We start from the raw sequence: 22,264 nt of genomic DNA, 5'->3' as shown, positions 1-22,264 counted from the left end.
AGGGCAGATATAAAACAAAAACACATCTAATTGTTGTTGTAATACTCATTAGTCGGCTTTCATGGTAACAATTCTGGGTTTTAATTGCTAATTTTCAGCTAAATTAGTTGTTAATTGTTGGAGGGTTTGTACCATACAATATGAAGGATGCTGTTGTTCTGACCTGTCAGTATTTGCTCACCATGTTACTGTATATTAGAGTTATGTATTTAACAGCATTTTAAATTATTGTTACTTAGCCTCATTTTTAGATGATCACAATTTCTTCTAATTTGAGGTTTCTGTAAACAACTGAAAATTCATTTCTCATCACTAACACGCATCTCCACAAATGCTCCTCTAAAATCTTTATTCCCCTCTTTTATTAATCAATTTCTTCTTTTACTTTGTGTGACAAGATTTAAAGCTCAAACCAATTTTTTTTGTGTTTTTGAAACAAGATGAAGATTAATAATAGCTGTTTAAAAGGTTCGAGTCTACACTTACAGCAGCTTTTCTCCCCTGTTATCCTGAGTGGCATATGAGTCATGGCTCTCGACAGCAGTTTGTTGAACAAAAGCTCAACTGTAATAATCTTAACGCTTACCCTGCTTTTAATCAAAATGGCCCAGTGTGACAGAATAAAAATGTTCCAGCACGCCACAATAAATAAAGGCCGTCTGTGCTCTGCTTGGTTTATTAGCTGATACTTTCCCTGAAGTGTGAGTGCAACACTTACTGTATCTATACACTGTAGGATAATCTCATCTCTTTGTGACTCCCTGACCGAACAGCAGTCATCATGATGGCACATGCTGCAGATACACAAAGGAAGCCGTTTAAAAGTTTGCATTATGTCATGCTTCTTGTTCCACATCAACACAGGGGTCAAACCAGTGCGATTTAAATGGCATAAAGGTCAACACTAATAATCCACATGTGAATAAAACAACTGCTTAAAACAACAACAAAAATGTGTCTATCAAACCTACAAACTATGTCAGATAAAACTACAGGCCACTGTTCTTGTTTAGTGGGCGGTAAACCAAAACCTCACATTGAAATAGCTGGATTTCATTAGTATGAGGATGCTGCCCCCTTGTGTAAGAACTCTTGTATTACATGTCTTCTCATTTAACTTTCTGTTTAGCAAATACAATGTAAGAAAAAAAACAATAAAATAATCTAATCTTGATCACATTATATACAGTATTACTTATGATTAGCTAATAATTTATGTCATGGATGATTTTATTTATAATATGTGAATAAAGTTCAAATGAGTACTAAACTTAAATATTAACAATGTGAAGACTGACGGATACTCAAGGAATAAAAGGAGTTATATAAGGAGGAGTAATATTAGGACAGAGATGTTGAAAATTGACTGCAAAAGACAAAAACATATTGTCTCAGTGCTCACATGGAGTTAACAAACATTAGAACATGTAAAAGACAACTGGGAATTTGGGGTCAAATTTGGAACCAGAAAGTGAGACAGTTGGGTAGTGTACACTGTTCTGCTAAAGGGACAAGTACACGCTAATTTGTGAAACTTCGGATTATTTGGTAATTTTCCACATGGAATAACTCATTCCTTAGAGCAAGAATACACTGATAAGCTTCATAAGAACATGGTTGTTGTTGTTGCCTTTACGCTTTAACCAAAGCAATGAAGGCTGGTAACGACTAACTAATCGAAATGCATTTCAATTGAATTGGTTTTCAAAGATTCAAGTGTTTTTACTGGGTCATTCCAGCACATGAATTTACATGAGGTGAAATTCATGTCACAGCAAAGGCCCAAAAGAATAACACACACTGAGAGCAATTTATAGAAAAACAAGAAAGGTATTTACAGTGTAACAGTGTAACCAGGAATATATTTAAAGTGGATTTTCAATAAGAAAATAAAAAATACAAATAAATATAAATGAATTTCAAAGTCTCAGAGCTGTGTGTGTTGGATAGTACAACATTTATCTTATTTTGGAGAATCAGAGGCTACAGAGCACCATCATAGTCCAACAGCCTTACAGACCTTTCAGCCTTTGTCTCCAATACAATACAATAAAATCCAACAGACAGAAAAAGTAGTTGACAATGAGAAAGCCGACCAATGGCTGGACATAGCAGCACAGGAGGCTGGGGTCTGCCACACCAGACAAGACCCCATGTGCAGGCTGTGCAAAGATGCCCCTGAGACAATCCAGCACATAACAGCAGGGTGCAAGATACTAGCAGACAAAGCATACAGTACCTGGCCAACAATGCCATAACCAAGTGGCTAGCATAGTACACAGGAGCATCTAGGCCAAGTATGGCCTTAAAGTCCCAAGGTCAAAATGGTCAAAATGTTGAGAATGACCGAGCTAAAATCCTGTGGGACTTCCAGAAATAGATGGACAAACTGGCTAAACAACTGGACATAGTAGTGGTGGGCAAGCAGAGGAAGAAGCCCATAATGTGAGATGTAACTATACCAGATGATAGCAACATCAGGAAGAAGTGACACAAACACAAACAAAAAAAGCCCAAGGTGGAGGGTGAAGGCAACAGTGGCCCCCGTGATAATCACAGTACTTGGGGCAGTGAGCCCCAATCTGGGCGAGTAACTCAAACAGATCCCAGAAACAACATCCGACATCTCTGTCCAGAATAGCACACAGCTAGGGACAACAAAGATACTGTATAGGCCCCTAAAGCTCCCAGGCCTCTGGTAGAGGACTTGAGATTGGAGGATAAAGGATGTGGATAAAGGGAATCTGCAAAGTACTATTATTAGCATTATTACTGCAGTAAACTATCATAAATATAGTATTTGCCTCCACACTTTAATAAAATGGAAACTTTGGCTTTATTAAAGTGTATAAAGTTCCATAGAAATAAAAATATTGATTATGGGACACAACATGCCACTGTGCCAAAGAAAAGTTCATTCCTGAGTGGCAGTAAAGTTTAGAGTTTATGCTATCACTAGTAGGGTTGGGAAAAATTATTTACATATATTATTTTCCTTATATCCTATAAAATCACTAGAAAAACCATTTTAAGCCCTAACTAAAATACCCTGAACCAACTGAATCATACTTAAGTCTGTGACAGTGTATGGAAAATAAAAACTACAGCCTAAAAAAATTAAATAAACCAGCAGATATTCATTCGGTTCTTAAAAACAAACGATTCAGTTTTCTTCAGTTTTAGATTTTCCTACTAATTCTTTATCAGTAAATAAATCAAAGTCCTGACCTACACTTGACTGATGTAATATCAGGTGTTGTTATATTGCTCTTTCCCACAGAATAAAGTACACTGTACATTTAATGTCACTGAATTGTTGCTGTTTATTAACTAAATTGTATTTGATTATTTGTTACATTTGTTTCTTTAATCTGAGTGAAACACTCACTGATTCTACAGCCTACTTTACAGTTTTCAGTCTACGGTTTCAGACGTAAAAATACGTGCTTTTGACACTGCATTTCATGGGAAGGGATCTCAAAACTGGATTATCTCTGCCATCTATAATCCAGTTTTGAGATCCCTTCCCAGACGCCTTAACGCCCACTCACATCCTGGGCCATCTGATCTCAGGAATTCGCATGATAAGGTGGGGCCAGGTTTCACAATGAACTCACCCGAAACTCTGGCTGATTGGGACCCACACCCAGTTTCACACCTTGGCTCAGGCGATTAGAGGATCATCAGGGGGTCCTTTTGTCCCTCTGGTTTATATCTGGGACTCTCCACCATTTGACCTTAGAACTGAAGAAGCTTCTCGGATAAGAGGTGAAACGTCTTCAAGTAACTTAAAGAAGTCCAGACGCTTTTCTTTGCAAGCTCCTTTGAATAAAACCTTATACTTCCATATTGCATTTTTTAAATTTTTACTTTACTACAATAACAGCTGTATTTACTTTGCAGATTTAGACTGCATATAAAACCTGAGTAGACTTTACAGTAAACCATGTTTCTCAGAAATAAATTAACCAAATAAATGATGAGTCACAGTGAGTCGGCTGCACCACTAGAACAATAACCAGTGGAAGGATAACCAGGGGATTATGCAATGGCATCCAACTTTAACCCCATCAATGCTCTACACGAAGAAACATGAAATATATAACATCATAAAATTAGTAACAAAAGTAACAAAAAGTATACTTACAATGACGTTTTATAGTGCAGAACTATAGAAATGAAAACTTTTAACTTTCTGCATGAAACGTACTTCTAGTTCAGGTACTTGTTGATCATTAGAAATACACATTAATCTGTTTAAAATTTATTTAATCTGCGAATGTGCGTGTTTTATTAGGATTACAGTTACACTTTCTGATATTTGTCTCCTCGCATCTTTAAATCATAGCGATCCATTTTCTTTCTGCCGTTAGGTTTCTGTTTTACAGTCCTATCAGGAGAGCTGAAGCAGGTCACATGATCGCCACTATGAATACATGAATGGCCACATTTTTAAGGTTGGTTAAGCAGGAATTGAGTTATTCGCGTTTCTGTCGCGCCTCCAGACCAACCACACCAGACCCGTCTCTACTTTGCGGTGAGTTCTCGTTTTCGTGTAGTCGATTGCAGCTACAGTATACAGTTTATTTAAAACCCTGAGTGGGTATGCAACATGTTTTTCCCTTTAGTTAAAATGATTCCGCCACTGTAATTATTATGTTTATCAAAACACACATTCCCTTCTTGTGACCCTTTCTTTCTGAATTGCCTCTCTTGTTTGTTTTGATTTTACATTTTAATCGTGGTGTTTTGTGCCAAGCAGAACACAAAACAGTAGGAGACGCAGACTTGTAGAATTGTAATCGCCTTTCACCCACCCCGGAGCGGCGCCTTTACGCGTAGTATTACGGTACAGTGGCGAGGAAACCCGGAAGAGCTCAAACAGCGCTGAATTTGTGAAAGAAATGTCATTTCGTATCGTTTCTAAAGAAGCGCTGGTGGGCTCCGTCACGCTTGGTGTTGTTTTTGTTGCCGGCTATTTTATCGGTAAGTTCAAAGGCGGACAATGCTACAAAAAGTAATCCTTATGACGTGACGTCGTCGCTAAAGCAAGAAAGCCTGTCTGTAACAAGGTGTGCGCAAGGTGACTTAAAGCCGAACCATTGTGTTTGTTTTTTATGTTTATTATTAATGAGTGGAATACAGGAGAATTGTGTGTGACTCAGACTTCTATGGTATTTTTTTTAATTGTATTTATTTATTACCGCAAGTTAAAAGCTTCAGGGTTATAGTGGTTTTATTATTGGAAGTTATGTTTAGGCTTCGCCTGTATTTGTTGCGTTGTTTTGAACGGGGAAATTTTCAAAAAAATCATATCTCAGGATCTGTTTATCGTATTTTTTTTCTTCCTGTTAATACAGACAATTAAACAAAAAAATATTCCACTTCATGTTTTGTCGCTGTAAACACTTCGAGTTTGTGTTTATGCCGTTTATCTAAGAGGTAAGAGCTTCGATGCTGATTTGGGGTCTATTGAAATAAATATGCGGTTTCCAGTGATCTGGCTTTTAGTTAAGTTGTAAATTGTGTGAATTACCTTGGTACAACACAAGATGAAGAATATGTTGGTGCACTAATGAACTTATGAGAAGCTTAATCTGAAAAAAAAAAAAAACCACAGCCTCCATGATCACATCAATCTTATTTTTAGATTCAGATTCTATTATGTAATGCATAAAGTTTGTATAAGACTGAGTGAACACCTAGTGTAAGGCTTTGCAGTACAAATTCCTCTTCTAATCATATATTTGCTTCACTTTCTAGCTACTGTTGAGCTTGATAGACTTACAAAAAAAACCCAACAGCTTCTGAAGTGACATTTACAATACAAATTGCATGGTTCACGTGCAAATAATAATTGTTTGTAATGTAATAAATGATTTATTCTCGACTTCAGTCTTAGAATCATCCCATACAGTTTGCTCAGTTTAAATTATAAAAGTTTATGAGTGTAGAAATGTTAGAAAAACTCCTTCTCCTTCCTCCTTAAGTCATATTTTTACAGCTGATTAAATGCCATTTTACAGTAAATTAGGCCCCATATTTATACAAATTTACAGATGCCACATGGATATGTTCTATGTCTACCAAATTATATTTAACAAAAGATGTCAGGTTATCTTATCTTACAGTATTCAATATTAATTTTTTGTCTTTGCTGCTGCTGCAATAATTTAATTTCCCTGTTGAAATCGTTTGGGTTTGAACTTAATCAAATAACTTCTACTTATTAACTAGATCTTAGGTTTCCTGAAATATATTTAAGCTGGCTAGGAGTCCTCTGACATCATTGTGCTCTTAAGATCCTTATGTCTTTTTTATGGTTTGTTTGTGCCCTCAGGAAGAAAGAAATCTTCCAGAATGAGCATCTCCAAAAGTCACTGCGGGGGGAAAGAAAATCCACTGTTACAGTATGTTGTCAATCACTCCGTGAGGGAGCATCCGGTGCTGAAAAAACTCAAATTGGTAAGGAGGTCTTGCCGCTTGTGCTCTGGCAAATCTATTGTAATAAATCTAATCAGGTTTCATATGGCATTATGAAATTTTATGTAACTGGCTTCCGCTCCGCTTGCTTTCAGAGAACAATGGAAGACTCCTGGAACAGGATGATGGTTGCCTCTGAAGAGTCACAGTTGTTGGCCAATTTGGCCAAACTAATAAAAGCTAAGAAAGCGATAGAGATTGGTAAGGGTGACGAATTTGACATCACACGAACATCCAAACTGATAAAAACATGCGCAGCTTTTATGACTAAGCTTTCCCTTTTTTTCACCTGTTCAAACACAGTAACATTGCACAATATGAACACAAAACACTGGCTACTTGGAGTGCACAGGAAATTGCATAGAGAGCAGGACATAGAGCAGGCAAGTCTTCAAAGTGGACTGAACCTTTTTTTGGCATGTTTAGCAATCAATCAATCAAGGAGCTGTGGAAGCTGCTTTAGTTCTTTAGGACCAAAGTAAACTCGATTTTAATGATTGAATCCATTTTCTAATATGTGCTTTAGTAGTTGCAGTTGGCAGCAGATTAGAATCAAGGATAAAAATATTTTACTTTCTCCATCACCACCAAACGCATGCAAACTTCAGTAGCAATGTGACATGCAGTTTGAGATGCTTTCCAGTTACAGCGAGATTTAAATCGATCACTAATCTGTTCCTGTTCTCACACACACACACACACACACACTCTTCTGTGAGGTGTGAGCGCTGTTTGTTTTTAACATAGGTGGAGAATGGCTGCTGACATAATGTGGATCCGAAGATCAATAATTGGCCTTACTGGGGTTGAAAGTCTCGATAAATGCATTCCCACCCATGTAATTGAGCTTTGCTTGGCACATCCGACATACTGTTTTACTTTTGTCCATGATGCGCTTATCTTCAGGGTCATACTCCACATGAAGACCAAAATAGTTCCAAAGGCCAGATCTGAATGAGGGTGGGGGAGGTTCAATTTGCCATGTTGCAACGAGCTTAGCTTCTGTCTTGCTAGCTTGCGCTGCGCTCAGTGGATCTGCGCTTGACAGTGCAGCTTAGGCGGACTAGTCGAACGCAGATCCACTGAGCTCTCAACACAGACAGCATCGTCAGAAGAAAAGTTGATAAAATAAATTAAAAATTTTGTATTGTTCGATACATATGCGTACTGAACCAAAAGCACTGTATCGAACGGTTCAATATCGATAGGAGTATCGTTGCACCCCTAATATATATATATATATCCTGTACATGGATGACATCAAGCTGTATGCCAAGAGTGAACGAGACATCGATTCACTGATCCACACTACCAGGCTATACAGCAATGACATTGGAATGTCGTTCGGACTGGAGAAGTGTAGTCGGATGGTAACAAAGAGAGGGAAGGTAGTCAGAACTGAGGGGATTGAACTACCAGAAGGCAACATTGCAGACATAGAGGACAGTTACAAGTACCTGGGGATCCCGCAGGCGAATGGGAACCATGAAGAGGCCGCTAGAAAGGCTGCAACCACCAAGTACCTGCAGAGGGTCAGGCAAGTCCTGAGGAGTCAGCTGAATGGTAAGAACAAGATCCGGGCCATCAACACCTACGCCCTGCCCGTGATCAGGTACCCTGCTGGGGTAATAGGCTGGCCAAAGGAGGAGATAGAAGCCACTGACATAAAGACAAGAAAGCTCCTTACCATGCATGGAGGGTTTCACCCCAAGTCCAGCACCCTGAGGCTGTACGCTAAGCGGAAGGAAGGGGGCCGGGGACTGGTGAGTGTCAGCACCACAGTCCAGGATGAGACAACGAACATCCAAGAATACATTGGGAAGATGGCCCCAACTGACCGAGTGCTCAGTGAATACCTCAGGCAGCAGAAACCCAAGAAAGAGGGGGAAGGCGAGGAACCATCATGGAAGGACAGGCCCCTGCACGGTATGTACCACCAGCAGATAGAGGAGGTGGCTGATATCCAGAAATCCTACCAGTGGCTGGACAAAGCTGGACTGAAAGACAGCACAGAGGAACTAATCATGGCAGCACAAGAACAAGCTCTGAGTACAAGATCCATAGAGGCTGGGGTCTATCACACCAGGCAAGACCCCAGGTGCAGGCTGTGTAAAGATGCCCCAGAGACAATCCAGCACATAACAGCAGGGTGCAAGATGCTAGCAGGCAAGGCATACATGGAACGCCATAACTAAGTGGCCGGCATAGTGTACAGGAACATCTGTGCCGAGTATAACCTGGAAGTCCCGAGGTCAAAATGGGAGATGCCCCCAAGGGTGGTGGAGAATGACCGAGCTAAGATCCTGTGGGACTTCCAGATACAGACAGACAAAATGGTGGTGGCTAACCAACCGGACATAGTGGTGGTAGACAAACAGAAGAAGACGGCCGTAGTGATCGATGTAGCGGTTCCGAATGACAGCAATAACAGGAAGAAGGAACACGAGAAGCTGGAGAAATACCAAGGGCTCAGAGAAGAGCTCGAGAGGATGTGGAGGGTGAAGGTAACGGTGGTCCCCGTGGTAATCGGAGCACTAGGTGCGGTGACTCCCAAGCTAGGCGAGTGGCTCCAGCAGATCCCGGGAATAACATCGGAGATCTCTGTCCAGAAGAGCGCAGTCCTGGGAACAGCTAAGATACTGCGCAGGACCCTCAAGCTCCCAGGCCTCTGGTAGAGGACCCGAGCTTGAAGGATAAACCGCCTGCAGGGGCGTGCTGGGTGGTTTTTTTTGAGTTTTTTTATATATACACACATATACACACACACACATACAGTATAGATATATTTTTTTGATGGATCAGTACTATATAGATGTCTTTTTAGGGATGTTTGTGGCTTAATAGGCTATTGACTTATCTGTTTAATAATTTTAAGCATGAGAAAGCACAAGTTTGACTGTATTTGTTGCTCCTTAAAATAAAAAAAATATTTTACTTTTAATTATTTTGAAGACAAAGACACATCCTTACTCTTAAAATTCTTTCATTTCATTTCATCAGTGAGGTGCTCCCGTCCTGCATATCCACACATGTAAAAAGCTAGAATCCTAGGAATGTGCAGATGTGGTCAGGAAATCAATTTCTATAGCAAATTGGCTAAAAAAAAATAGAGAAAACTGTATTAAAGTATGCAGTATATCACACCCCCTTTCTGTTGTCATGCACAATGATGATTTCTTCTTGCGTCTATAGGAGTTTATACAGGTTACAACACACTGAACATGGCACTGGCCTTGCCTGAAGATGGAGTTGTGATAGCATGCGATATCAGTGAAGAGTACACCAACATTGGTAAACCCTTCTGGAAAGAGGTATGCTTCAAATCTGTGTTTTATTGTTTTATTAAATGTAATAATGCTTATAACAAAGTACCGAACAGTGCAGAGGATGATCAGTCATCACAGGGGAAGTATACAGCTCTGTCTGACATCTTTGCACATAGTTGAGTAAAAGAAAAGTAACTATAATCAGTAACTACTGTAACTGATTATAGATATCACATAAAGATATCACTTTATTAAACAAAAATGATTTAGCAGGTTTTTATTTTTTAAATGACTGATATATAAGAAATATTCAGATGATTCGTCTATGATAAGTTGACTATGGCAGTGTAATTATGAAATCTAAAATCAAGCAAGAAAATATTTGTCGAAAGACAAATCTCTTAGCAGTGATTTGTGTCAACAGAACCTGAAGAGCTTAAATGGTCTGATTCTTATATAGCGCTTTAAACATAATAATCTAGGTAAGAACAAGTGTTACACAATACATCTATGTAACGGACTCTGAAAGGTAACTGAATAATCATGCAGATAAATGTATCAGCAACAGGCTTCCTGATATTTTGTGACACACCCTTCACTTCTTTTACTCTTTAAAACATTGTTTCTTTCCATTAACAGGCTGGAGTCGAGAAAAAAATTGATCTGCGCATTCAGCCAGCACTGAAAACTTTAGGTATGGTAATGTTTCTCTTTATTTGCTCTCATACATTTAACTGGAGATTTGCATTTTACTGATAAAAATGTTCAAAAATGTCTTTCCCAAAGGTCTGAGGATGCATTCAATTTCCTTTAGTAGGACAGAGCAGTTTGTGGTAATCTGCGTCCAACAACTGATTTAATTACTCTGGGGGTGTTGCTCTGTTAGTACTTCAGCTGGGGTAAAGGTTTTTGACAAGTTCAACTTGTTGAAAAAGATAATACCTGTTGCAGATGCAGTTTAACGGAGGTTTGAGTCAGAGAGTTTGGTACCAGGGTAGCATGGATCGTTAAAATAACTTTCTGGAATCTTTCACCATGTATGATTTAATAAATACTAAATAACTATTTAAGTAACATTGCAAGTAAAGCAGTACTTTATAGTCTTACATTCAGATGTTAAAGTGGGATTTGGGAGGTGGTAGATCCGGTGAGCCTACTTAGAAATAAGTCATGTAAGGGTCATTCCACATCCACTGAACAATCATTTCCAGGCTGATGACCTGCAATTTCTCTAAATATGCGTCTTAATAGAAAATTGCCAAATTTGAGCTTTTTACTGTTGTAAGTTAAATTTAAAAAAAAAAAACATTTTCTTTTTAATTATGATGAAGTAATAAAGCCTTCAAAGCTCGTGTGCAGCTGTCAAATTTGAAATAAAATCCAGCACTGAAGGCACACAGAGTGGTTGCATATGAATTCACCATTAATGATGAGCAGCACCAATGTTGGCTCTTGGTATTATATATATTGTTTCATAGACCTTTCTTTATAGATTTCTATCACACATTCTTCTGATAAGGTATCTGACTGAAGTAAATGGCACTTGGTTGATCCATCTATCCTTTTATGTGAGCGTGCACAGAGCCTGAAGCAGAAAGCCTGGGTTAACAAAGAGAGACGATAATCACCACTGTGTTAGCCACTATCTCTGCTGAGGGTTTGCAGTTGATGCAAATTAAGCCAAGCTGTGTCAAAGTTGCTTTGTAGTACACCAGCTGTGTGACAGCTACAATACCCTGAGATGGACATTTTACCCCTCGGTTTCATTGTTTCTTTCAGATGATCTCCTGTCTTCTGGCCAAGCAGAAACATTTGACTTCATCTTCATCGATGCTGACAAAGTTAACTATGACAACTACTACGAGAAGTCTCTGCAGCTGTTGAGAAAAGGTGGTGTCATTGCTATCGACAATGTAAGCGCTACAACCAAAATAAGCACGAAACACACAAATTCTTGCACCGTGCCAGTTCAAGCGGCAAAACCTCTATAAAAATGTGTCTGGTGCTGCAGGTGCTGTGGGGTGGGAAGGTGCTGAATCCGTCCCCAGATGACGCCGACACTGTGGCCATTGACAAGCTGAACAGGAAGCTGTACAGAGATGCCCGAATTAATCTGAACATGCTGACAGTAGGAGATGGAGTCACCCTGGCCATCAAATTATAGTGCATATCTGAGAAGTGCTGCTAGTGCGCAGTACTGAAGTTATACAACAGGATTTGATTAAAAAAATTAAAAAAAACTCCATGTGTTTTGTTTTTGCATTATTTCACTAAACTGACTTCATATAATATCCTCTAATTGGCATCAAGTTAGACATGAGAATAATGTTGATTTCAGTGCTTTATTGTGAAGGACACACAAACAGCTCCGATTAGTGTCGCAGTCCAAAAATGGGAAGTGTTTAATTCACTCAGTCTGACTCAAGCCACAGTGAGGAAAATGAGAATGCATTTAGCATTGACTTGCAACTTAGCAGCTATTGAAGGTAGCAGAGGTCCTGAACTCTTAACTGAGCACAATCAAGCCTCTCTAGGAAACAAGTCCAAACCAAGAGGCTGGGTTCAGTCTTCAGAACATATTTTGTTAGTGACCCTTCCACAGGTAGCACAGTACTAACAAAACACAAAAGTAGAAAGGGTTTAAATAAGGGCAAATTCTACTGTGTGCAAAGTTCCTCTTAGTCATCTTGGATTCAGCTGTGTCAAAGGTCATCTGGTAGCCTGCCAACCACCAATTTGTTTTATTGTTCAGATTTTTTGGGGGGGGGGGTTACTGTGAAAAAATACAAGCATTTGGCAAAATTTTACAATAATAAAAAGGTTATGAGAATACTAAGAGTATAAGAATAATAATTTCCAATAAATAAAATCCTTTATTGTCTAGAAATATCTAGAAAGACAGTTTCACTAACCCTGGCTAACAGCACCAAAAACAACAGCTGTTACTTAACAACTCACCTCAAAATTGCTGTCATTGGTCACAAGTGAGCTTCACAGATTCAAAATCTCCTTTGACAAAGTTTTAAAGCCTCTTCTAGAGTAAATAAAGGTGGATGATTCTCACATGGCACTGACAGCTGAGGTAAACAGTGAACTGACCGCTTACGCAATAGGAAAAATCTTTGTGGTTAATCCAGTCCAGAATATGAATGCATTCACTACAGATCAAAGGTTGCCAGTTTTTGAAGTAACTCTGGGATAGAAACAGATTATTCCCTGTTTTTTGCTAAGTGATATTACAAAATGTTTTTATGCAAACAGTAGTAGAAACACGTCAGCAAGCCGACTGTGGAAGTTATGGGGTACAGTCTAAACTTAACTAAAATTTTGTTTTTGATCTCTCTTGACTGGCTCAAACATGTTTGTCCTATAGGAGCGACTGTAGCTAGGATTATGCACTCAACTGAGAGGCGTAAGAAAACCATCCAGTCGACTGCAATCTACCCTAACCTTCCTTCTGTGTGAGTATTTGATTAAAGTAAATTGCACGTGTTTTGTTATTGCATAATTTAAATAAGCTGACTTTGTATAATATCCTCTAATTGGCATCAAATTAGAGGTGAGAAGAAAGGTTGATTTCAGGACTTTATTGTAAAGGTAGACACACACCAACACACAAACAGCTCCCTGATTAGTGTCACAGTCCTCAAAGGGGAAGTAAGGTGGATAATTCACTCAGTCACTCAAGCCACAGTGAGGGAAATAAAAATGTATTTAGCATAGCCTTGCAACTTAGAAGCAGCTAGCAGAGGTCCTAAACTCTTCAGTCAGAACATTTAAACATCAGTCAAACTGCTCTTTAGTTGTTTTCTCTAAGAAAACAACTAAAGCACAGCCAGGAGGCTGGCTTCAGTCTTCATAGCATAATTTGTTGGAGTAACCCTTCCACAGGCAGTACTACCAAAATATAAATAAAATGTGCAAATAAAACAAAGGAGGAAGAGCTTAATTAAGGGAAAAATCCTACTGTGCAAAATAACACCTCAGGTTTACATTCTATGTGATCACACTTTAGCAAAGGAACAAGTTTTTGTTTTGAAAACCACTCTTTGTCTTCGTCAAACTCAAAAAAAAGCTCATGTTCAACAGCGAGTGGAAGGTTTTTATCATTATGGTAAATTGAAAGGAGTAATAGCTGATTAATAAATACATGTGACTGACTACTTATTGTAACCACAATCAAAGGAAGTAGGTGGAAAGGTTTCCATCTCATCAGTGCTTGTGTCCTGGGGGTTCTACTTTGTTTTGGCTTAGTTGTTAGAATATACGTTGCTGACCACACAGGAAGGCAGAAGGTCAGGTTCTGCCGATAATCCTTCCTCTTCTTATGAAGTAGCAGACATTATCCTTATGCCTCCAATTCTAGGCCTAGACCTAGTTTGTGGCCACCAGCATTGATATTCTTCCCATCAACAAGTGCAGAGAGGGTGAGTTTCATGCCTGAAATATTAAGTGAACTTAATGAAACGAGTTCCTTAAGATATAGAAGTGTTTTTATTGGACATTATTAATGAGGTTGTTCTTACCGGGCCGGAGAGTCTGGGTGTACCCAACTCCTACCAAGCTGGCATTATTCACCTTAGCCTGCAGGGAAAAAACCCCACATGAAATCATTTAAGCACTGAAAGTTACTGTTAGTCTTTTATTCTGGACTACAAACTAGACTTTATAATATCTTTAAAATGTAAGAAAATGTGAGAATATCTTACTGATATGGAGGCACTGGAGTCTAACTGGTATTTAGCAGCGATTCCAAAGGAAGTGCTGTTGTTGCCCGCTGTCCAGGCAAGATTCACAGCGGTCTCCAGGTCATCATTGACCTTCTGATAAATAGAGCCACCAAACTCTGAACCATCATTTCTGAGGGAAATGGGGGGAAACAAATACACATTACACCTTGACTCACGGATCAATAAATTATATTAGAAATCATTAAAATATTGTCTTCAAAAAACATACACATTGGTGTGGAGCTGGAAGTCCCCAGTTTTGTAACCGACAGCAAAGTTGCTCTTGGTCATCTTGGATTTAGCCGTGTCAAAGGTCATCTGGTAACCTGCCAACCATCCCTCATATCCGGCCACTGCTGCTCCATGAATAGTAGGACCAGCAAAGTCTAAATCTACGTCAACACCGGCATTAAGGTACTCCCTTTTATAAGCCGTTTTAACCTTGCCACTCTTCTTGCTGTGAAATTAAAATGAACATTTTACATAAGACTACTGAGTTAGTAACAGGCTGCCAATCACGAATTTCCAATCAGTAAATAACCTACCCAGTATTAGGTGAAAACGTTGTCTCAAATGTAAGTTTCAGGCCTTTGGTGATCTAAAAAACAAAAATTAATTTACTTTCCAATTTCATATTTGGAATGGTCAACACTATAGCCAAGATATAAATTACCTGATCTTCAACACAAATTTCTGTCCCGAGAGTGTTTTCCGTGGTCCACTTCTCCGTGAACGTCAGCCCATATTCAGCCCATTTGTACTTGGTTTCAAGGGTTCCAGTGACCTTGCTGGTATCGACATTGGATGAGCCTGATGTTTTAAATTCCTGAAACAAATAAATGAGGGAAAACGATACTGGTTAGAAAAGTCTGTTATCTGTCATACATACAAATGTTAATAAGTCTGATGTGTATTTTAGTGTATGGTACCACTTGTGCATTGTGCAAATTACTCTTGTATAGTACTTTAACCTTTTTTTTTTAAATGTACCTTAGTTTTCTTATTTTTCTGATTTTACTGTTTTCTAAATATAAACCAGTTCACTTTTTCTGACCCTTGTGCTGCTGTCAGAAGTTCACTTCTATCTATTTCAGACTGTCTTTATATATTTTCTAGATTTTACACCAAACATAATAACAGGAGTCAAAACAATTATCCGTTTAATTTATATCTCAGAATTTAAATAAACAGTTAAAACAAAGTTGACTGATTTTTCTTTCACTGTGACAATAAATAACAATTTATAATTAACTGTGATCTTCATTTCACAATTACAAACAAGCACAATCTGATTAAAGTAATAACTCACAAAACAGTTGTACTTCACGATTCTCCTGAAAACACTGAGTATTAACGCACAACACAGCTTTTGTTTTCTTTTTTAAATTGTGTGTTTGGAGTTACAATCTTGTTGGTACATAGATTTTTATTTTATTTTTTTTTTTTTTTGGGGGGGGGGGGGGGGGGGGGCGCAGTTGTGCATCGTTTTCCAGTTACACTTCTATAACAATATAACAATCCTTCTACAGGTCCTGCGAAAGCTGGTGTGTTTTGCAGCAACTAATTCTTCCAGAGAAGAGCAGATTTCCTTTTGTCATCCTCCTTAATGGGAGCACCTGACTCCAAGAAGGTTTTAGAGAAGTCACTAATACAAAGCTTTATATACTTTTTCAAACCTGCACTGCATGCTTAGTGTGTTCACTAAATACATATTTGTGTGCTTAGTTTAGTTAGATTGAATTTATCGTTAAGTTTGACTTGGATCAGTAATTGCAGTAATCGTGGATTAACAAGCTTTTTTTCCTCTTCTTGGATTAGCCAAAGAAAACAAATAAACCGATGGCCACAAGTTTTCTTGCAATTTTATCCATAATGTAGCGCTGGGGGAGCAAACCAGATGTCGTGAGGTTATGCCTGATGTGACGTTTTCAAAGGTGCAACAAAATCAACCTTTTTTTAATGTCTTTAAATGATTAGACTGTAAAGACCACAATGAAGCATCTTAAGTGAAAATCTGTTATATACAGAGATGGGCAGTAATGCGTTACTTGCAACGTGTTACTGTAATCCGATTACTTTTTTCAAGTAACGAGTAAAGTAAGGGATTACTATTGCAAAAATGGTAATTAGATTACTGTTACTTTCCTGTAGGAATGCTGCGTTACTAAAACCGTGATTTTTTTGCGAGAATGTCTCATGACAGTGACGTAAGCGAGGGCGACGTCCGTGACAACATCTGTGTGCAGATCAACAATGGATAATATATCGAGTACGGGAGAGAGTATGAGCGTGCAGCGTTTAAAGCGTGGAAGTACTGACCTTATTTTGAGTTTGATTCCATAAAAAGTGACAAAAACATTAGCGTCGGTTATGCGTGGGAAGAAAACTTTTTACAGCGGAAAAAAACCCCTAAACTTCCAAGCAAGCACCGAGTAGCTACGACGTAATGGGAAACTCACAGAGAAACTCGCGGATTCTTCAACTGACCGCTGCGGCACACCTGCACCAGGGTAAACCTCCGCCTACCCCACTCCTGCTTTACAGGTGAAAATAGAGCAACAGGACCGCTAGTCTTTGATTTTATTTATTTTCTGCTGTGTTTCACTTGCATCTATTTGAAAGACTGAGTGTAAACACAAAGAAAATATTTTATTTTATGTGCTGGAATGTGCAGAAAATAGGTTTAAATGTAAAACAAATTTCTTCCAGTCAGAGAATGTTGCATATAATTTAATTTTTGCTTGATGCATAAAGTTAAAAGATTAAAACTAACAAAACAAGTTTTAAAAAGAGACTTTTCCATTTGATTACATTTTGTATGATGGATTATGCAGGAAAAAGTAGAATTGGGCTGAAAGATCTATCGCTTTATCACCTACTCAGGTTGTAAATCGTGTTTTTAAAAAGTAACTAAGTAAGTAATTAATTACTTTTGACAATAAGTAATCAGTAAAGTAATGGGATTACTTTTTTGGGTAAGTAATCAGTAATTAGTTACTGATTACTTTTTTCAAGTAACTTGACCAACACTGGTTATATAACCATATGAAACCAAAAAAAAAAAAAAATCTCAAAAATAAACTCACAACTAACTTACTTTTAAAGGACAAACAACACAAGACATAACTTCCTATGAAACATTGACAATTTGTAACACTACTTTACAAAGTTCCATTACTAAACAATATACTCAGTAACACAAACTGTTAGGACCACACAGCACCAGGAAACCGGGCGAGGCAAAGAAAACACATTAACAGGTGTTTTTACATGGAGACAGAATTATTTTACCACCAAACTTGTTAAGACTAACTCCAAACGGAGTTCAAAGCTACATTTTATGGCTTTGCTGTGGAAACATCAACACAAACAAGCCAGATGCTGACTTTATATGGTAACACAAATTGGCATTACAGTTTACTTCATTTCCCTCTTGTTAGCAGAACAGTGGAGCATTTATTTTATTTATGATTTATCTATTTTTATGAGGCTATTAAAATCTCGTACTCCCCAGGCAGAAGAATGAGCCACTGCCAAAATACAGAAAGGCCCATCTATGCAAATAATAATAAAAAATACAATGTTATGGAGCAAGAGTATGAAACATGCAAGAGTATGCAAGAAAAAAAGTGCCTTGATACAAATGTTTGGTCATGCTGCTCAGCACTAACATGGAATCACATATTTGATAAAATGAAAGAAATGTTTGTTTGTCATTTAGGATCTGCAGGCCCTTTACCCTCTAACCTATGTGTTGATATTTCATATCTATGATAACAATATTAGTATACATTAGCTACATTTCAACATTGGATGTTATATTTACAGTTAAACTCACCACTCCACTTGAAGACTTAGTCTTCACATCAAGCTTGACGAGCCCAAAGCCTGCAAAGACAACGACAGTGAGATACTACTTCCTGTGCTTGGAAAAGGCATTTCCAGCCGCAGACCTGACCTCTTCAGGTCAGCAAATACACACTTATAAAGGTGCCTTTTATCTTTCTTCCAGTTACCATATCCCTTATTGAAGATGTCCTTTGCTGATTTGCCCAGGTCTGCATATGCTGGAGGGACTGCCATTCTGCCTATACACACAAGAGAAAAGTGAATGTAAATGGTGACACAGGAGTATAAAAAGCAGCTTGCTTTTAAACGTTAGTTAATAAAAGAATTAAAACCAAGCATATGTATAGACATGGGCAAAATGTGCGTCTGTAAAGTGTGATAGCTGTGGCTGTCAAATGGAGAGGAAAGTTACAAATTTTACAACTGGAAATATTTTTAAAATTCTTGTTCTACTGTCAACTGCTTTAAACTCAATGATGGTGAAACATTATACAGTGAATGCATTAAGCAACCAAAAAAAACTAAGAGAGAAGTAGTAAAATCCCAGCTATTATAACCTTGACTACAATTAATGTTTCTGTCAAGTATTTGTAATTCAGATTTTATTTTAATATTTATTTGTTTAACTGCTGTCACTAGCTATATATAAAGACACGAGTTCAGGTGTCTTTCACCTTATTCTCAAGGTTAGACCGACGTTTTCAAGTAATCAGAGCATGGAGGTTATTGGTTAAGAAGGAAAAACGCTATAACAGATTGCATACAAAAGAGGTTTAAATAGTATGGAAAAAACTAAGTGAGCATCTGGGTCATGGATTCAATAAGTGAACTGAGCTTTACTTTGAAGACGTTATCAAAATTAAAGAGTGTTAGTTGAATATACATTTATTTTCCATGCAAATACTTGCAACCACAGCACTGAGTGTAGTAAGGGCATAAAATTACATACAGTCTATGGGTAGGGGGCGTTTTCTAGCTAGCAAATAGAATGTCTGACAGCAGTACCCCTGCACTACAACAAATAAAACACGGATAACGTGTGTAAATACTCAGCCTATTACTTACCGAGAGTTTCTTCTCTTTATTATATACCCACTAACTTGACAGATAAGAAAAGCTGCGGAATGAGCGAGTACAGCCGGTGTAGGACGATATGGAGGAGACACCGCAGCAAACAACCTGCTGACCTCGGCTCAGCAGGACCCGAAAATATAGCTGTGCGTTTTGTGCCCGACTGAAATAGGAATCGTGTAGTAATTGTTTAAATCATATGGATATTAATTTATACATAAATTATATTTTACAACAGGAAACTGAATTTTGAAAAAGCGACTTTCACGTTAATAATGCGAGAGGTCTTCCAGGCAAATGGAAGACCTCTAAATCACTATGGCAACCTATATACTACTGAAAGTTACGGGCTTATGCATACAGAGCTGTACAGAAATCAGCTATAGTGCTACATTGGTGCCGCTCACCAAATCTAACGTATCATTCACAGGTTTTACATAAGCAGGAGGAAAAGCCTTTGATGACAGGATACACTCGTGGATCACTTTATTAGGTACACTTTACCTGCTCATTAAGACAATCTTGTAGCAGGCCCTAGCATGACAGAAGAGAGTCTTTAACGGGGCATTCGCTTATTTTCTTCATCAGGAGACGTACGGTAGTTCTGAGGAACTTCTGAACATTTTTGGACATCGTTTGAACGCAGTGAAAGCTACAAAATAAAATATATAGTCCTTTTGTTGTGTCACAACATGGCACAGTCTGTGACTTCAAGCACCAAAGGAGTGCAAATAAAGTGAGAAAAATCCGAAAATAAGTGCTCAAGAGTTATACATTAAGTCATTAATGAATATAAAGTAAAGTATTTAAATACACTTGTATCTAAGTGCTGCACAATGTCATCTCATCGCAAACCTCGATCCGCTTGCAAAGCGTGCAAACACCTGCGAGCGTTAAACATTCGTCTCTTTTTCATGCTAGCTTGAGAAACACGTGTCTGAGCTAAAATTAGCACATAGATGCTAGCAGCATAAGTATAGAAAGAGAAAGATGCGAACATTATAATGTACCTTACACTACAAACATACAGAGAACACTGAAGTTTAATCTTTGTAACTTACACAAAATTGTTTTGTTGAGAGCGCCAGATTTCTCCATACTGTTTAAGGGTTACAAACCTCTCACCGAGTCTGCTATTCATGCTACTGCGAAAACTACAGTGCCAGTAATTTAAGAAAAAGAAATTTTTTTGTACTTATCTAATTCGCACATTAATTGCAAGCAAACAGAGTATTCAGAAATTCCTAAGAAAGTCTACTGGGATTTTCCCAAATAACCATATACAGTTTAAAGAGACTGATCGGAAAAAGAAAAGCTGTCCAGTGACTGACAGTTCTCTGGGTGAAAATGCTTTGTTGATGACAAAGTGCAGGAGAAAGGCCATACCGATTTAAGCTTCCCGAAGGGACTCAAATAACCACTTGTTACAACCCAAGAATGAAGAAAAACATCTCTAAGCCCACAGGTACTGAGGCTTGAAGCAGATGGGCCACAGCAGCAAAAGACCACACTCCCTTGTACAACCCATTATGCTAATCTGAGGACTGGTGAGCAGCGACTGGTAGTACAGCTTTGCCAGTATAACTTTGAAGCGTGTTGCAAAGCCGGACAGGACAACACTAATGGGGATGGCTCCAAGATTCCATACCAGGAAGAACCTATAAGGGGAGGACACAGATGAGGACATTTTTTCCATGTGCTGAACTTCACATATCAGCACTTGATGAAAGGCGACTTTACCAGCTATTTGATCACCTTAGGCTTTATCAGCGTGTGGTATACACACAAAGACTCCATGATGGGGAAGAGATTCAGCAGCTCATTGTCCTAGAACCCTTGCAACATAAGGTATGCAAGAGCCAACATGAAGATGGGGGCATTTCAGTGCAAAGAGCACCCTCAGTCTGTTGAGGAGGACTGGCTCGGCAGTGCAAGCGGTGCACACTGGTTAAAGGTATCCAGTACCTAGTGACATTCAGCAATATTACAACACCACTTGAGGTCCTTGCAGTGGACTATGTGGTGATGGTGAGCCGGATGAACAGGTAGAGACTGCTGAGGCCTCTGAAGCAAGTGATGAGGCTCAAAGCAGCTCTGTGAATAGCCCAGTATCTTTCCCATTGACTTCCACAGAGACATAAAGATATGGTTTCTCCCTTCTTTTTGTTGGACTTTTAACCTGATATTTAATTGGACATTTCAGCTGCTGTGGTTATAACTCTAATGGACTAGGACACATTAAGAAAAAGACTGCGTGTGGGACCATATTCAAGGACTTTTGTTACTCACTACTGATTACAGACTTTAGGAGCATGTTTTTATCAGCATTGTGGGTCTTGTTATATTCGTGACACAGTATTAATCATTCCAGGGCGAGTGAATAAATACCATCTGAAGGCTGTTGGGGTTTAAAGGGGGTTATTTGGTTTTATCCCTGTTCAGTAAGCGCTCAGCATATGCTTTGATTTTTGCGGGTCTGGGCCCTTCTCGGAGTTTCTTGAATGTTTTTTGTAATTTGCCACTTTGTCATTTGGAGCCCATGGTGGCTTACGGGCCACTGAGTTTTATCTTTACAAATTAAAATGTTGACTGTAACATGACTGTATTGAAAACGATGTTGAACCCAAGTTGCCCTGGAGTAAGGGCACCCTGCCAATCAAGCTTGGTGTAGGAAATTAGAGGAAAATTGTGTTAGGCTAGATTCCTGTCTGTGGGCGCAGTATACTTCAGGTTGCCACCATGTCAACACAAGTCGCTCTTTAATACCTAAAGCAGTGGCCTGTAACAATAAAATACACATTTAACTCAGCCTGTCAATTTTCCAAATGATTGCTCTTAAGCTCTGGCAACAGCGCGCATTCCCCA

The 22,264-nt window shown here is 38.6% G+C and overlaps 2 protein-coding genes across 3 annotated transcripts; one reads left to right on the top strand and one right to left on the bottom strand.

The window, feature by feature from the left end:
* Nucleotides 1-4,387: 4,387 nt before the first annotated feature.
* Nucleotides 4,388-11,999, top strand: LOC146663716 (catechol O-methyltransferase domain-containing protein 1-like). 2 transcript variants are annotated; one of them, XM_085416584.1, is made up of 7 exons: nt 4,388-4,537; nt 6,341-6,465; nt 6,579-6,684; nt 9,676-9,794; nt 10,389-10,443; nt 11,529-11,662; nt 11,761-11,999. In XM_085416584.1, the coding sequence occupies exons 1-7, from the start codon at nt 4,441-4,443 to the stop codon at nt 11,911-11,913; spliced, it is 789 nt and encodes a 262-aa protein (XP_085272710.1). In that variant the 5' UTR covers nt 4,388-4,440; the 3' UTR covers nt 11,914-11,999. The 2 variants fall into 2 exon arrangements, with proteins under 2 accessions (XP_085272710.1, XP_085272711.1); XM_085416585.1 differs by lacking the exon at nt 4,388-4,537 and adding an exon at nt 4,831-4,986.
* Nucleotides 12,000-13,344: 1,345 nt separating this feature from the next.
* Nucleotides 13,345-22,180, bottom strand: LOC146663715 (non-selective voltage-gated ion channel VDAC2-like). The gene is made up of 9 exons (XM_085416583.1): nt 19,394-22,180; nt 18,496-18,567; nt 18,318-18,367; nt 15,153-15,305; nt 15,025-15,077; nt 14,709-14,936; nt 14,459-14,609; nt 14,276-14,333; nt 13,345-14,189 (listed from the first exon to the last, which is right to left on the bottom strand). Exons 2-9 carry the CDS (start codon nt 18,560-18,562, stop codon nt 14,098-14,100), a joined length of 852 nt encoding a protein of 283 aa, XP_085272709.1. The 5' UTR covers nt 18,563-18,567; nt 19,394-22,180; the 3' UTR covers nt 13,345-14,097.
* Between the last annotated feature and the right edge of the window lie 84 nt (nt 22,181-22,264).

This window comes from Rhamphochromis longiceps, linkage group LG8, assembly GCF_057381845.1.
Source record: "Rhamphochromis longiceps isolate RC_006_pf linkage group LG8, R_longiceps_female_GT1.1, whole genome shotgun sequence".
In the NCBI taxonomy this organism is placed as follows: Eukaryota; Metazoa; Chordata; class Actinopteri; order Cichliformes; family Cichlidae; genus Rhamphochromis; species Rhamphochromis longiceps.
The sequence above is the reverse complement of the archived record's forward strand: the minus strand, read 5'-3'. Positions and strand labels throughout refer to the sequence as shown.

Coding starts and splice junctions, on each gene's coding strand:
- LOC146663716 (XM_085416584.1), top strand. CDS start 4,441: ATGGCCACATTTTTAAGGTTGGTTAAGCAGGAATTGAGTTATTCGCGT. Junction 4,538..6,340: donor AGACCCGTCTCTACTTTGCG/GTGAGTTCTCGT, acceptor TTGTGCCCTCAG/GAAGAAAGAAATCTTCCAGA. Junction 9,795..10,388: donor GTAAACCCTTCTGGAAAGAG/GTATGCTTCAAA, acceptor TTCCATTAACAG/GCTGGAGTCGAGAAAAAAAT.
- LOC146663715 (XM_085416583.1), bottom strand. CDS start 18,562: ATGGCAGTCCCTCCAGCATATGCAGACCTGGGCAAATCAGCAAAGGAC. Junction 18,368..18,495: donor CATCTTCAATAAGGGATATG/GTAACTGGAAGA, acceptor TTGTCTTTGCAG/GCTTTGGGCTCGTCAAGCTT. Junction 14,334..14,458: donor ACTCCAGTGCCTCCATATCA/GTAAGATATTCT, acceptor TTTTCCCTGCAG/GCTAAGGTGAATAATGCCAG.